This window comes from Lotus japonicus, chromosome 2 (genome assembly GCF_012489685.1).
Source record: "Lotus japonicus ecotype B-129 chromosome 2, LjGifu_v1.2".
NCBI lineage: Eukaryota > Viridiplantae > Streptophyta > Magnoliopsida > Fabales > Fabaceae > Lotus > Lotus japonicus.
Window position 1 is genome coordinate 38,283,859 of NC_080042.1, and position 15,692 is coordinate 38,299,550.

At 43.5% G+C, this 15,692-nt stretch overlaps 1 protein-coding gene across 1 annotated transcript; it reads left to right on the top strand.

The window, feature by feature from the left end:
• Positions 1–9,061: 9,061 nt before the first annotated feature.
• On the top strand, positions 9,062–14,995 carry LOC130736416 (uncharacterized; the record flags this gene model as incomplete). The annotated part of the gene is made up of 3 exons (XM_057588251.1): positions 9,062–9,569; positions 12,555–14,356; positions 14,417–14,995. Coding segments are annotated over exons 1-3 (2,889 nt in total), but the record flags the coding sequence as incomplete, so codon positions are not given.
• Positions 14,996–15,692: the final 697 nt, after the last annotated feature.

Genomic DNA, 15,692 nt, shown 5'->3' on the forward strand with positions numbered 1-15,692 from the left:
AGAGGCACCCTTCTTTGTCTTACTTCATCAGAAGTATCTTCATGAGCAGGAGCCACCTTGGTCTTGATTAATCCCATCTTCTTCAAGGATGTGGATGTGAAGGCATCACTAGCAATGGTTGACAGATCTTCTGTGCATCCTGCGGTGATCAAATCTTCTATCAACTTACTCTCAATGAAGAGGTCTGACAGCAATCTTCCAAAGGGAATATACTTGATGGCAGACTTGATAGAGGCAGTGGTTCTGGATTTCCTGATGCACTCTTTGAGGTAAGAGAACAGGAAGAAAGGAAGGCAGATCTTCTGATGATCCTGAATGAAGAACAGCATCGCTTTTTGACAGAAGTTGATGTAGTCTGGAGAGCTGCCCTTAGGTCTCTGATTGATGCAGTGAAGCAGAATCTTGTGCCAAATCCTCAGCTTTGGATGAAGATCCACCACCTTGTAGTCACTCTTGCCATGTTTATAGTTGGTGTAGAGAGCCTGGTTGGTTTGGTCCTTTGTCCTAGGTTTCACCTTAGATTCCGTCAGTTGGAATCTATAGCCTGTGCTAGTGTGTGCACCCAGAAGATTAACAATTGACTTCTCTGTAATGATGATCCTTCTGCCGGCGATGTAAGAAACCACTTGAGTGTCGTCGCAGTCGGCATGCTTCCAGAATTCCTTGACCAACTTGACATACACAGGACCTCGAAGCCTGTTGAAGTATTGTTCCCAGCCTTGAACACGAACTTCAGGACGAAGATCATACCCATTTGCAGCTATGTTATCCAGGTCGAATCTCCATTCAGCAAGAACCTGGAGTTCTTCAGGAGCGTAGACACAATGAACGACACAACCCCGTTCTGCAAGAGGGATCATCTGCCCTTGAGCTTGAGCTTGAGCTTTTGATTGATTTCTTTGATTTGCAGAAGCCGATTGCCCGGTAATTTGACCTACTTCCATAACTGGAACGCTGGTTCCTTCGGTTGTTTCTCCTCTATTGGATCGCACCATTTTTGAGTCGGTTGAAGGTTTGGGTAGAAAGGTAGAGGATGAAATAAGAGAGAGAGAGAGAGAGAGAGAGAGAGATCGTGGATCGTGGGGATAAGGGATTTTGCAACCGAAGAGAGAGAGTGTAAAATTAGAAGTGATGGAGAACGTGTGTGTATAGTGGGTTTTGAAAATAACCGTTGTTGATTAAAGGCAAAATAAAATCAACGGTTGAGAAAATAAAGTTATCATAGCAGCAGCTAATACCAATAGCACACGTTGGAGGAAGAGGCACATCAACACTCATTACGACAGACTGTCAGCACGGGCACAAGGAACGATATATCATAGCAACTGACATACGTTTACTATCTCAGCTGTAGAGTGAGCACCAATGGGTACTTAAGCTCTAATGGAGTTACCTTCTGAACTAGACATCTTCTGATAGAGAAGCATCATAGTCAGAGGTTCTGATCCATCTTCATGCTGGACAAAAGTCCATATTCAGATTTTTCAGAATGAAATTAAATCTATCCTCTGCTAAGAGCTTTGTAAAGATATCTGCCCATTGATGGTCAGTATCAACAAACTTCAGAAGAAGTACGCCCTTTTGAACATAATCTCTAATAAAATGATACATTACCTCAATGTGCTTTGCCCTTGAATGTAAGATAGGATTCTTACTCAGTGAGATTGCAGCAGTGTTATCACAATAGATTGGAATGTTGCTCTCAAGGATTTGATAATCCTCCAGCTGATGTTTCATCCAGAGCATCTGAGTGCTGCATATTGCTGCTGAGATGTATTCTGCCTCTGTAGTAGATAGTGCAATGGTTGATTGCCTTTTGCTTGCCCATGAGACTAAGTTGCTTCCCAGAAATTGACAATTTCCAGAAGTGCTTTTTCTCTCTGTTCTATCTCCAGCATAATCAGCATCACAATAACCTGAAAGATTATACTCTGATGTTTTCTTATACATCAAGCCAAGGTTAGTGGTACCTTTCAGATATCTCAGGATCGTCTTAACAGCAGTTAAGTGGGTTTCCCTTGGATCTGATTGGAAACGAGCACATAAATGAACACTAAACAAAATATCTGGCCTAGATGCAATTAAGTATAGAACTGATCCTATCATACCACGATAGAGCTTCTGAAAAACTTTACCACTTGCATCTTCCTTTTCTAGGATGCATGTAGGATGCATTGGAGTTTTGGCAACTGTAGATTCCAGCATATTGAACTTCTTCAGAAGTTCTTTAGTGTACTTGCTCTGATGAATATATGTTTCTTCTGGTGTTTGATCAACTTGAATTCCCAGAAAGTACTTGAGTTCTCTCATCATACTCATCTCAAATTCAGCCTGCATCATCTCAGAAAATTCTTTGCATAGAGATTGATTAGCAGAACCAAATATAATATCATCAACATAAATTTACACAATTAAGATATCATCTTTGTAAGTTTTGCAAAAGAGAGTTGTATCTACTTTACCCCTTACAAACTCATTTTCCAAAAGGAATGAGCTGAGTCTCTCATACCATGCTCTGGGAGCTTGCTTCAGACCATAGAGTGATTTCTTCAATTTGAACACATGGTCTGGATTCTTCTCATCTTCAAAGCATGGGGGTTGATGAACATAGACTTCCTCTGAGATGTAACCGTTTAGGAAGGTACTCTTAACATCCATCTGGTGTAGAACTATGTTGTGATTCACTGAGAAGGAGATCAGCAGTCTGATTGCTTCTAGTCTTGCTACTGGAGCAAATGTTTCAGTGTAGTCTATTCCTTCCTGCTGACTGTAGCCTTGAGCAACTAGCCTAGCCTTGTTTCTGACTACATCTCCTTTCTTATTCAGCTTGTTTCTGAACACCCATTTCGTTCCAATCACATGGACACTTTGATGTTTCTTCACTAAGCTCCAAACATCATTCTTGGAAAATTGATTCAGTTCTTCTTCCATAACCAGAATCCAGTCCTTGTCCTGAAGAGCTTCATCAATTGACTTGGGTTCAATTAAGGACACCAATCCTTTCAGATTGAGCAAGGTCTCTTCAGAGGGTCTGAAGGCTGATCTGGATCTGACTGGTTCATCTTTGTTGCCCATAATCAATTCCTTAGGATGAGCTGCAGTGATTCTGCTCTTCTTCTGAGACTGTGCATCAGAGTGACCAGCTTCTTCTGGTTCATCTTCCTCTGGCTCAACTTCCTCTGGAGCTTTGCTTTTGTCAGAAACACTTATACTTAAATCTGCAAATTTCTCAACTAGCTTTGATTGGTCAGAGTCAAGCTTATCATCAAATCTAACATGAATAGATTCTTCAATTGTTTTAGCATCAGTATTATAAAATCTGAAACCTTTAGAACGATCAGAATAACCAAGTAATAGACACTTAGAAGACTTAACATCAAATTTATGCAATCTATCCTTAGTATTAAGAACATAACAAACACAACCAAAAGGATGAAAATAAGAAATGTTGGGTTTTATATTCTTCCACAATTCATAGGGAGTCTGATTCAGAATTGGTCTCACAGAGATTCTGTTCTGAATGTAACATGCTGTGTTTACTGCCTCTGCCGAAAAGTGCTTAGCCATGCCAGTTTCTTGGAGCATGGTTCTAGCCATCTCCTGAAGAGTTCTGTTCTTCCTCTCAACAACCCCATTTTGTTGAGGAGTTTTGGGACAAGAGAAATCATGTGCAATTCCATAGGAATCAAACAGACTCTCAAACTTGTCATTCTCAAACTCTCCACCATGGTCACTTCTGACACGCACAATCCTACTAGCCTTCTCGTTTTGCACTTGGGCTATGAAGGTAGAGAACACAGAATGAGACTCATCCTTGCGGGTTAGAAATTTTACCCATGTCCTGCGGCTATAGTCGTCAACAATGATCATCCCATATCTCTTGCCACCTATAGACTCAGTTTTCACTGGTCCAAACAGGTCGATATGCAGAACTTCCAACGGCCTTGAGGTTGAGACAACATTCTTTGCCTTGAAAGGGACTTTTATGAATTTGCCTTTCTGACATGCTTCACAAAGAGCGTCTGAAGAGAACTTCAGAGTGGGTAAGTTTTAGCTCCAAAGCCAACTTCGCCTCCAGGCTTAAGTTTTAGCTCTTGGAACACACGCCTTTCTCCCGTCATGTGACGCGAGCATCCACTGTCCAGATACCATGACTGGTGTTTCAGTGGAGCCATCAAGGATATCTCATTTTCATCGTCTGAGTTAGGATCTTCTTCTGATGCTGAGTCGGAGTCAGTTTCATCTTTTGACTCTGCTCCTTTATCTTTAACAATGGCCATGAGTCCTTGAACTTCACCATCAGGGTCAACATCCTCTGACTCTGATTTGTCAAAAGTCACCATCAGACTTTTCTTTGTCTTGAAGTGCTTCTTTGGCTTCTTGTCATTTTTCAGCTCTGGACAGTCACTTTTGTAGTGCCCTGATTCTTTGCACTCGAAACACGTGACTTCCTTGATTGAGGACTTCTTCTCGCCTGATGAGGATTCAGACTTTTCTTTGGCCTTTCCAGAGCCTCTGTACTTGCTCTGCCTGTGCTTCCAGATGCGATTGAGTCTTTTTGAAATCAGAGTCAGCTCATCTTCATCAGAATCTTCTGATGCTTCTTCAGATTCTTCTGCTTCAGCTTGGAGAGCTTTTGACTTCTCAGATTTAGCCTTCTCAGATTTAGATTTCAAGGCTATTGATTTCTTCCTCAGATCCTGCATCTCTGAGCGCTTCAGCTCATGACATTTCAGTATGCTGATGAGTTCTTCTAAACTCATATTCTCAACATCTCTTGTAAGCTCTATTGAAGTCACTAAAGGCATCCAGCTTTCAGGAAGACTTCTGATGACCCTTATGACATGATCTTTTGTGGTGTAGCTTTTGTTGAGAGGTCTAATTCCAGCTACTAGCAACTGAAATCTGGAAAACATGTCCTCAATGGACTCGTTGGGTTCCATGATGAAGGATTCATACTTTTGGATCAAAGACAGCGCCTTTGATTCTTTAACTTTCTTGTTTCCTTCATGAGACATCTTCAAGGAATCAAAGATGCCCTTGGCAAACTCACGATCTGTAATCTTCTGATACTCTTCATAGGAAATAGCACTAAGAAGAATAGCTCTAGCTTCGTGGTGCTGTGAGTAGAGCTTCTTTTGCTCAGCAGTCATCTCTGATCTGGAAATCTTCTTGCCATCTGCATCAACTGGACGCTCATAGCCATCCACAATGATATCCCAGAGATCTGCATCGAAACCCAGAAAGAAGCTTTCTAATCTATCTTTCCAATATTCGAATCTTTGCCCATCGAACATGGGAGGCTTTGCATTGTAGCCATCTTTTTGCGTTTCACTGGTGGTAGCCATTTGTTTTTCAAACCGGCCCGGATCACTGAACACTGTTAGGTGTGGTAATCAGAACTTGCGCTCTGATACCAATTGAAGGTATGAAAAACGGTAGAAAGGGGGGGGTTTGAATAACGTTTTCAGAATAAAACTTCCACCTTAAGATTTTATCAAATCTTTCGTGAGCAAATAAAGTGCTTGAGATAAGAGATAGGAAAGCACACAAGGATTTTATCCTGGTTCACTTGATGAATCACTCAAGCTAATCCAGTCCACCCGTTAAGGTGATTTCTTTCTTCTTAGATTGACGGCAATCCACTAATCAGGTAATTGTTACAACTGCACTTGAAACCTACAAGTGACTAACAATACACTGACTTAGCTTACACTACGATTCACTCTCTTAGTCTTCTCTAGGATCCGATCAACCTTGATCTCCTAAAGGTAAACTAAACAACTGTTTAAGTAAGAAACGTTTACAAAGAGATTGCTTCTAAAAAGCTTGTAGTAAACACAATGAATTCCGAGATGAAAGAATGCTTAGAAGGTTTGAATATAGCTTGCGCGTGTGAGATTCTTCCAACCGCATCTTTCAATCTTCAGCCTCTATTTATACTCCAAGGATTAGGGTTTGAACTCTGCATGGAAATGCTACCATTGGAGGGCAGTTCTGGAAATTCCAGCTTCTGATGTAGCTGAGAATGTTAAGTAGGTCGTCAGGATGGTCATTTGCTTTTGTACTTTGGATAGTGACTTGACCTTAGACCTAGTAGACTTCTAATCAGAGTAATGCTTCGTGTTGGAACTTGTGAAGCTCGTTGATTAGATTCAGAGGGAAGCAAGGATCCTCTGACCATTGTATCTTCTGATTCTGAACTCAGAGCGAAGTACTTGGTCTTCAGAGCCATCTTGCTTCTGGACTTCAGAGTCTCCACTTTTCAGCTTCTGGATCTTCAGAGTCTTCTACACCAACAGAACATCTGAACCTTCAGAATGTCTAGATCTTCAGAACTTCAGTGACTGAGTCCACATCAGAGCTTGATATACTTCAGATCTTCTGAAGCTTTTCTACTGTTCAGACTGAACATAGAGATTGCGAAAGCGTTGCTTGGGACACTCTTTAAGCACAGTGCTTCTGATTTATGTGAGATTGGATATAGGTCAGAGCCTGGAAAAGCCCACTCAGAAAAACACGTTAGAGTATCAAAATTGTTCATACTAAAATGTTAACTTGTAATCATCAAAACGTAGAGTTGTACTACTCGATCAAAACTTGATCTTACAGTTACAACCCCGATGGAGCATACGAGTGGATCTGGGAGATAGAAAGGATTTATGAGACATCGGTATGTGCTGACCCACGTAAGGTTGCTTTTGCAAGTTATTTGCTTTCAGGAGAAGCTAGGACATGGTGGACTGGAGTGAGAGGGAGGATCACTCCAGCAGATGGAGCCAAAACCTGGAAGATCTTCAAGAATGCATATTTGGAAAAGTACTTCCCAGCGGATGCGAAGGGAAGGAAAGAGATGGAATTTTTGGAGCTGAAGCAAGATACTATGTCGATTGGAGAATATGCAGCAAAGTTTGAGGAGATGTGTCGGTTCCACCCACATTATAGTGCAGCGGCTGATGAGACCTCAAAGTGTGTCAAGTTTGAATATGAACTGAGGCCAGACATCAGGACTGCTATAGGACATGACCAGATTCGGAACTTTGCTACTCTGGCGGAAAAGTGTAGGATTTTTTAGGAGAATGAGAAGTCCAGGAAGGAGTACTTGAAGGGACAAGGTGTTAACAAGGCACCAAAGAAGAAAGAGGAGAGAAGGAAACCATACTTTAGACCACCAGAGCAAGTGGAGGAATCAGTTCGGGAATCGAACTGGGGGATTTGGATTCCATAACAGGACAAACAAATTCAATCCTAATAATCCATTATGCGTGAGGTGCCGAAGGAATGGACACCGCGCTCAAGAGTGTAGAGCCGTGTTAGGGGAACATGCTAGTACACAGGCCAACGGAAATGGGAATCGAAACCCTACCGCTACAACAGGCGAGGGAAGTAGCAGAGGTGCACCTGCGCCAAGGGATAACCGGAAATTTGGACGACCCACGAATAAGGGGAAAGTGTTTGCGATGACGCTGGAGGAAGCAGTTGAAGCACCGGAACTTATCCAAGGTACGTGTTATGTTAACAGTTTTCCTTTAAGTGTTTTATATGATTTGGGTGCAACGCATTCGTTTATATCACAAGAGAGGGTCAAACAATTAGGTATACCAGGGACAAGTATGGCATGGGACTTAGAAGTAAGTACCCCGACTAAGAACACCAGTAGAACCTCGTAAGTCTGTAGGGACTATAGGTTAGAAACTTTAGGGAGAACCTTTAGGTAGGACTTAGTATGCTTACCCTTGGAAGGACTAGAGGTGATATTAGGGATCGATTGGCTAGCGCCCAACGATGCTACCCTCAACTGTAGGAAAAAGACGGTTACTTTTGGAACTATTGAGGGAGACGCTAAGCGGATAAAGCGAACCAATAGGGTAGGAAAAGTGTCCAAATGTGAATCGAACGTACTCTTAGGAGCGCTAGAGACAGATAAGAGCGGCATAGGTATAGAAGGGATACCCGTGGTGAGGGAGTTTCCCGATGTATTCCCTGAAGAAGTGTCCGAGTTACCACCAGAGAGAGAAGTTGAGTTTCCTATAGCCTTAGTTCTTGGAACAAGACCTATCTCTATAGCTCCATATAGGATGTCACCGGTGGAACAGGCGGAACTAAGGAAGCAAGTGGAGGAACTTATGGACAAGAAGTTCGTGCGGCCAAGTGTATCCCCTTGGGGAGCACCAGTCCTTTTAGTGAAAAAGAAAGACGGTGGTATGAGATTATGCGTAGACTACCGACAGCTAAATAAAGTAACGATAAAAAACAAGTACCCGTTACCTAGGATTGACGATTTGATGGGTCAGCTAAGGGGAGCTGAGGTCTTCTCCAAGATAGACTTGCGATCCGGATACCATCAAATCCGAGTGAAGAAGGAGGACGTACCGAAGACTGCTTTTCGGACAAGATATGGGCACTATGAGTACTTAGTCATGCCGTTCGGAGTGACTAATGCACCTGCGATATTCGTGGACTACATGAATCGTATTTTTAACCCGTATCTCGACAAGTTTGTTGTGGTCTTCATTGATGATATTTTGATCTACTCGAGGAGCGAGCAAGAACAAGAGGAACACCTTCGATTAGTATTGGAAATACTAAAAGAACGACAGCTGTACGCTAAGCTATCCAAGTGCGAATTTTGGTTGGAATCGGTACAATTTTTAGGACACGTGGTGAGTAAAGCAGGAATAGCAGTCGACTCGGCGAAGGTAGAGGCAGTTAACTCATGGGAAGCGCCCAAGACGGTCACGGAAGTACGAAGTTTCTTAGGACTGGCAGGATATTACCGGAGATTCATCGAAGGATTTTCCAAGATCGCTATGCCATTGACCAAGTTGACGAAGAAAGGATCAGCCTTATAAATGGACACCGGAGTGCGAAGAGAGTTTTAAGGAACTCAAGAAAAGGCTAACTACATCACCGATTTTGGTATTGCCCGATCCTGTAAAGGAATTTGAAGTGTACTGTGACGCGTCAAAGATGGGACTAGGATGCGTGCTAATGCAAGAACGGAAAGTAGTAGCATACGCGTCGAGACAACTTAGACCTCATGAAGTGAATTACCTCACTCATGACCTGGAGACACCACTTGTATGGTGCAAACTTCACTGTATTCAGCGATCATAAGAGTCTCAAGTATCTATTCGACCAAAAGGAGTTGAATATGAGACAAAAGAGATGGGTAGAATTCTTGAAGGATTACGATTTTAAGTTACAATACCACCCAGGAAAGGCGAATGTGGTAGCAGATGCGCTGAGTCGGAAGATCTTGCACGTCTCAGCAATGATGATAGAGGAACTTAAGCTATTGGAAGCGTTCAGAGATCTGAACTTGGCAGTAGAATTGAGGCCGAAACAGATGAAGTTTGGCATGGTTGTAGTGACGAGTGAATTTCTGGAGGAGATTAAGCAAAGTCAAGAGGAAGACCAGGATTTTCAAGAGCAGATGAGGAAGAATGAAGGCGAAAAGCTAACCAAAGGAAGGGATGGATTGTGGAGATTTCGCGAGCCGATATACATCCCGGAAGATAAAGAGCTAAGGGAAAGGATCTTGAAAGAGGAACACAGAAGCGCTTTGTGTAAGGCCCTAAGTTCAATTTGGAACAATTTTATGGAAGTTTGAATAAAATTGAAGTTTTAGCTAATGTTTGATAACTGGCAGATTAGAACTGTCAACTTGTGTGAATTTGTAGAGGGTCTTAACGATTTCATTTGGTAAAACTTCCTTCATGAGAGTTTTAGCCCTTCAAGTCTAGAAAATTCTCCAAGTGGTTTCGAGTCAATCCGATATCTGTAGCTTCAGATATCCCCGTTTTAGTGAGCAAAGGTCCAGCTGCCCAGACCTTACGAGCTCTAACTTAAAACTTTGGGCTTAAGCCTTGGTTAATGCGTTATTTGGGTTGGTTAGTGAACTTATGAGATCATGATCAGGAGATTAAGAAGAGGCTAAGTGGGCCAAGTGACTTGGATGAGAAGGAAGGAGCTAGGGCTATGAAAATCCTAGCCCATTAGTGGTGATGCCGCAGCCTTGCAAAGGGAAAAGGGAGGAAGATTATGACTTTTTTCTGAAGTAAAGAGTGATTAGTACCAATTAAACCCTGTCCCCTCTGACTTAAATCAGCATTAAACCCAAAAACCACAACCCTAGCCCACTATTTTCCCTTGACCGCCAGTTTTGTAAGTAAAAGGGGAGAGAAAAATCAATTTCTCTTTCTTTCTTTCATACTTCAGAAAAACAGAAGCTAATCACGTAAACACACCCTCATCTCCTTCATCTTGCTCCAAGAACCACCACCATCCAAGCCACCGCCGGCCACCATCACCACCCATAACACCTTGCGCGTGAAGGAGGAGCTGCGAGAGGAAAGGGAACCGCGAAGAGGGGGGAGAAGAAGGACGTGGACAGCAAGCCTTTTGATCTTGAATCTTCATCTTTTCTTTCTTTTCAGGCCATTAACCCAAGGTAAGGGCTGGTTCTAGGAATGGGTAGGTTCTTTAGGGAATATGCCATGAATTGCCATGAGAAACAACTTGAGTTTTGGACTGTTTTTGCATGATTTCCTGTACATGCTGGCTTGCTGGAATTTTTCTCTTGAAAAGCCATGAATATGATCCTCAAACGTTGTTTATGATCTGAATCTATGATTTTATGCGAGTTGCCATGGTATTTGTTAAGTTTTGTGCTATTTTGCACTTGTTATAACATGATCCTTGCTAAATGTTTGGTTCTGAAATTTTGAGTGGATATTTGGGTTGTTGGTGCTGTACCAAGGTTGCCATGATCAAAGGGGAAGGAAGGAAAATTATTTTTGAAAACCATAGAGCCATGGGAGTTTCGCTGCCAGTTTCCTGTACTGGACAGCGGACTTCAGAGCCCCTTTTTAACTGTTTAAGGTCATCAAATGAAAAAGTGATTAAAATGAAAGTTGTAGATTTTCGATATATCTTTCCAGACATATAAAAATCATAATTTTTGGTTTAGTAATGTGATCTGGGGGTCGTGTTTAGTAACTGTCACACCTGCTGTTTTTCCTGTTCCGGACAGTTTGCTTTAAGGCCTAATATCACCTAATTCTGGGACTCAAATGAACAAGTGTGTAACTAGAGAGTTGTAGATATTTAAAATAGCTTTCTAGAAAGGTATCATACGTGATTTTTGGTTGAAATATGCATTCTGTGGCTCTATTTTTGTGAAAGTTGTTTCTGCTGTCAATATGTTGAAGTTGCGATGATATATTATGCATGAGTGAATGTTCTTGCGTTCCTTTACGTGGATTATATTTATTTTCTCAGTTAATGGTTCAAGGGTCGCTCACCTAGCCGTAATTCCCTTGTAACCCGTGAATGTTGTGTTGTGAAGGTTGTTGTATAAAGAGTATGATAAGACTCTAGGATTGACTTTAGAGACTTAACAAAGAGAAAAGTGTAATAAACTCGCTTGCAAGTAAATGTGAATAATTGGGACATAGGTCAGGTAGACTATGGTCCATGAGAACGATGGTACCTTGCATGCGAGGGAGTTATTTGGGTTGACTGCGGTCTCCCGTGAACCTTGTGGGCCGGTGTGGCTTCACGTGATTTGGTTGACTGCGGTCACCGTGAACTTTTGTGGATCATTGCGGCTCCACGTGAATTGGTTGACTGCGGTCACCGTGATAACCGTGCCTCTGCGGAAGCACGAAGATGGCCATGGAAGTTTTGGTGGGTTGTGTGAAGTGAGATTCCGTTAGTAACTGACTCTTTCCCATAAAAGACATATAATGTACTTATATTATATATGTTGTTGTTGATTTTGTCATTATCATTCTTTTTGTTGGACCTGACCCTGCTTGTTTGCTATGTGTTTATTTGGGGGGGGGGGGGTTTAGATGGTCGGGAAGATAATGGCGATGACTCATTCTTGGGAGTTGATGCTACGTGACGTGCCAATACCGGAGGACGACTACACTTCAGAGGAAGAGGAAGAGGCTAAGGAATAGGGTTTGGGTTGAGAGTCTTTTGTTTTCTGTTGGGGTTGAGAGTTTCCGAAGTGTTGGTATCGAACAATTTTATTGCTTAAATTCGAATGAACAAGTTTTGATGTAATCTTTATTTTCATTCAGGCCTTTGATTCGTACTCTTTACAGTTGGTTATTTAAAAAGTTTTACGATGTTGGTTACTTCCGCGTGTTTTTGAAAAGGTTATGTTTCAAGAGTTTTCGTAAAATGGAAGGTTTGTCATTAATTGAAGATTAATAAGTGAATCGACGAAAACTCTTTACGAAAATTGGTTAATTAGTTACTGTGTAACACTCGAGAAATCGGGGCGTTACATTGTGGTATCAGAGCTCCGGTTGAGAAACCAGAGCACTAAGGGTTTTGGGCTTACGAGTTTCCGAACTCGTTGATGTTTTGTTTTGATAAAGATGCTTCCAAAGTTCCGCGGTGAGGTTGGGTAGACTTGTGTGCTAAGATGGTTGTTTGATTGAGATTGTCTGAAGTTAGTACCATTGCCGTGGTACTTGGGGTAGGGTAGCTTAATTTTACTGTTGAAAGTTAATTGATATTGTGGGCACTGACATTAGCTTGTGGTTCTATTTCAAGCAGGATGCCTCCAAGACAGGACCCCACTAACGCTCAGTTGGCCCAGGCTATGGCCCAGCTGGCGCAGGTCGTCGCCCAGCAAGTCGCCGTTACTACTGCCCAGACTGCAGCCCAGGCTCAGCGAGAGGCAGAAGAGAATAATAGGAGAGCAGAGGAGGAAGCTCGAAGAGCTCAGCGAGCCGAGAGGGAATTGGCTCAAGATCAGATTCGCATGAGAACAGACTTCAACCGGCACGCACCACCCAAGTTCCAAGGAGAAGCTGAACCCGAAAAGGCTGATCTATGGGTTCAGGAGATGGAGAAGATCTTTGAGGCACTCCATACCCCGGATGCCGAGAAGGTCAACTTGGCCACTTTTATGCTGAAGGGTGATGCTGAGTATTGGTGGCGTAGTGCCAGACAGCTGATGATGGCCAACCATGAGGTCATCACTTGGGAGTCTTTCAGAAAGGCGTTCATGGATAAGTACTTCCCGGAAACAGCAAGGGAAGAAATGGAGAACAGGTTCCTCAGCTTAAGGCAAGGACCTACCTCTGTGGGAGAGTATGCTGCATGTTTGGAAGCCCTATCCAAACACTTTCGATTCTTCCAGAACCAGGTGGATGAGGCTTACCTATGCAACAGGTTCATGCGAGGGTTGAGGAATGAGATTGAGAAGGCTGTGAGGCCTTTGGGAATCAGGGTCTACCAACAGCTAGTGGAGAAGGCTCGTGAAGTCGAGGCTATGGAAAACAGGCAGAGAGGCCGCCCAGAGTACGGAGGATCAGTACGCCCGGGACAGAATCAACCGGGAAGATTCAATGGACAGAGACCAGTGGGGAAGTTCGATAAGGGCAAGGCGCCAATGAGAAAGCCTTACCAGCGCCCAGCTGCCCAAGTGCCAAATGTTGTGAGGGGAGCAGCCCCTGTTTCAAAGGAAGATGTGACCTGCTACAAGTGCAATGAGAAAGGACACTATGCTAATGAATGTGGCAAGGAGATTGTATGCTGGAGATGCCGAAAACCAGGACATGTGGAGAGAAATTGCCCGAGTGCTGCTAAAGCTGAGCCAGTGCTGAATACCGCCAGAGGGAGACGACCATCTGCTCCAGGTCGTGTCTTTGCTATTTCTGGCGAACAGGCTGCTGTTACTGATGACCTTATCCAGGGTACGTGTCTTATTGCTGGGACATCACTAATGGTTTTATTTGATTCGGTTGCCACGCACTCATTCATTGCTGAGGACTGTGTGGAGAGGTTAGGGTTACTGACTGCTGACCTACCCTTCGATCTGGTGGTGACAACCCCTGCCGCTGATCGACTAGTTACACGCACGGCATGCTTGCAATGTCCGTTGGTTTACGAGGATCAGAAGTTCTTTGCGAACCTCGTCTGTTTAGGGCTCAAAGAACTGGATGTGATCTTGGGAATGGATTGGTTAGCGCAATATCACGTGCTCTTAGATTGTGCTAACAAGGCGGTAGTATTCCCAGATCCCGGTGTTACGGATTACTTAAACTCGTACAACTTGGGGAAGGGTTCACCGGCGTATGTGAACTCTATCGTTGCCGAAGCGAAACATGATGGTGATGTGCGCAATATCTTGGTGGTACAGGAGTATGTCGATGTGTTTCCCGAAGATGTACCCGGTTTGCCACCAGTCAGAGAGACGGAGTTCTCTATTGACATTGTGCCCGGTACTGGACCAATATCGATGGCACCTTATCGTATGGCCCCAGCGGAGTTGGTAGAGCTGGCAAAGCAGTTGGATGATCTCTCCTCAAAGGGATTCATTCGACCTAGCGTATCGCCATGGGGTGCACCTGTGCTATTGGTAAAGAAGAAGGATGGGAAGTCCAGATTGTGTGTGGATTACCGGCAGCTGAATAAGGTGACAGTGAAGAACCGTTATCCGATGCCTCGGATAGACGACTTAATGGATCAACTTAGAGGAGCGGTGATCTTCTCGAAGATAGATCTTAAGTCAAGATACCATCAGATCCGAGTCAAGGAATCTGACATCCAGAAGACCGCATTCAGGACTCGATACGGGCATTATGAATATCTTGTGATGCCGTTTGGGGTTACTAATGCACCCGCAGTGTTTATGGACTACATGAACAGAGTGTTCAGACCATTCCTGGACAAGTTCGTGGTGGTATTCATCGATGACATCCTAATCTACTCGAAGAGTAGAGAGGAACATGAGGAGCATCTACGCCAGGTGTTGGGCGTGTTGCGAGAGAAACAGCTATATGCTAACGGCTCAAAGTGTGAGTTCTGGATGGAGGAGGTGAAATTTTTGGGGCATGTCATATCAAGTCAGGGTGTGGCAGTGGACCCTAGCAAGATCGAGACGATTCTGTCATGGGAGCAACCTAAGACGGCAAGCGACATCAGAAGCTTTGTTGGGCTTGCTGGCTACTATAGACGATTCGTCAAAGATTATGCAAAGCTGACTTCGCCGTTGACCCAGTTGACGAAGAAGAATCAACCGTTTGCGTGGACGGAGAAGTGTGAGGCTAGTTTCCAGGAGTTGAAGAAGCGGCTGACCACCGCACCCATACTAGCTTTACCTAAGGAAGGAGAACCTTATGATGTGTACTGTGATGCGTCACACAATGGGTTGGGTTGTGTAATGATGCAAGATAAGAAAGCAATTGCCTATGCTTCAAGGCAGTTGAAGACTCATGAGAAGAACTACCCCACACATGACTTGGAGTTGGCTGCCATAGTTTATGCTCTCAATATTTGGAGACACTATCTCTATGGCAGTACGTTCACGATCTATAGCGATCATAAGAGTTTAAAATACTTATTTGATCAGAAGGATCTGAACATGAGGCAGCGGAGGTGGATGGAATTCCTTCAGGACTATGAGTTCACTCTGCAGTACCATCCGGGGAAAAGCAATGTCGTAGCCGACGCTCTCAGCCGGAAGGCTATACATGTGTCCTCAATGATGGTCAAGGAGTTAGAACTGTTGGAGGCTTTCCGAGATCTGAGCTTGGACGTTAAGCTCGCACCAGGAAGACTGAGTTTCGGAATGGTGACGGTGTCAAGTGGACTTTTGGAAGAGATCAAGTCTAAACAAGAGACTGATGAAGGGATAGCTGAGTGGCGAGACCGTGTGACTCAGG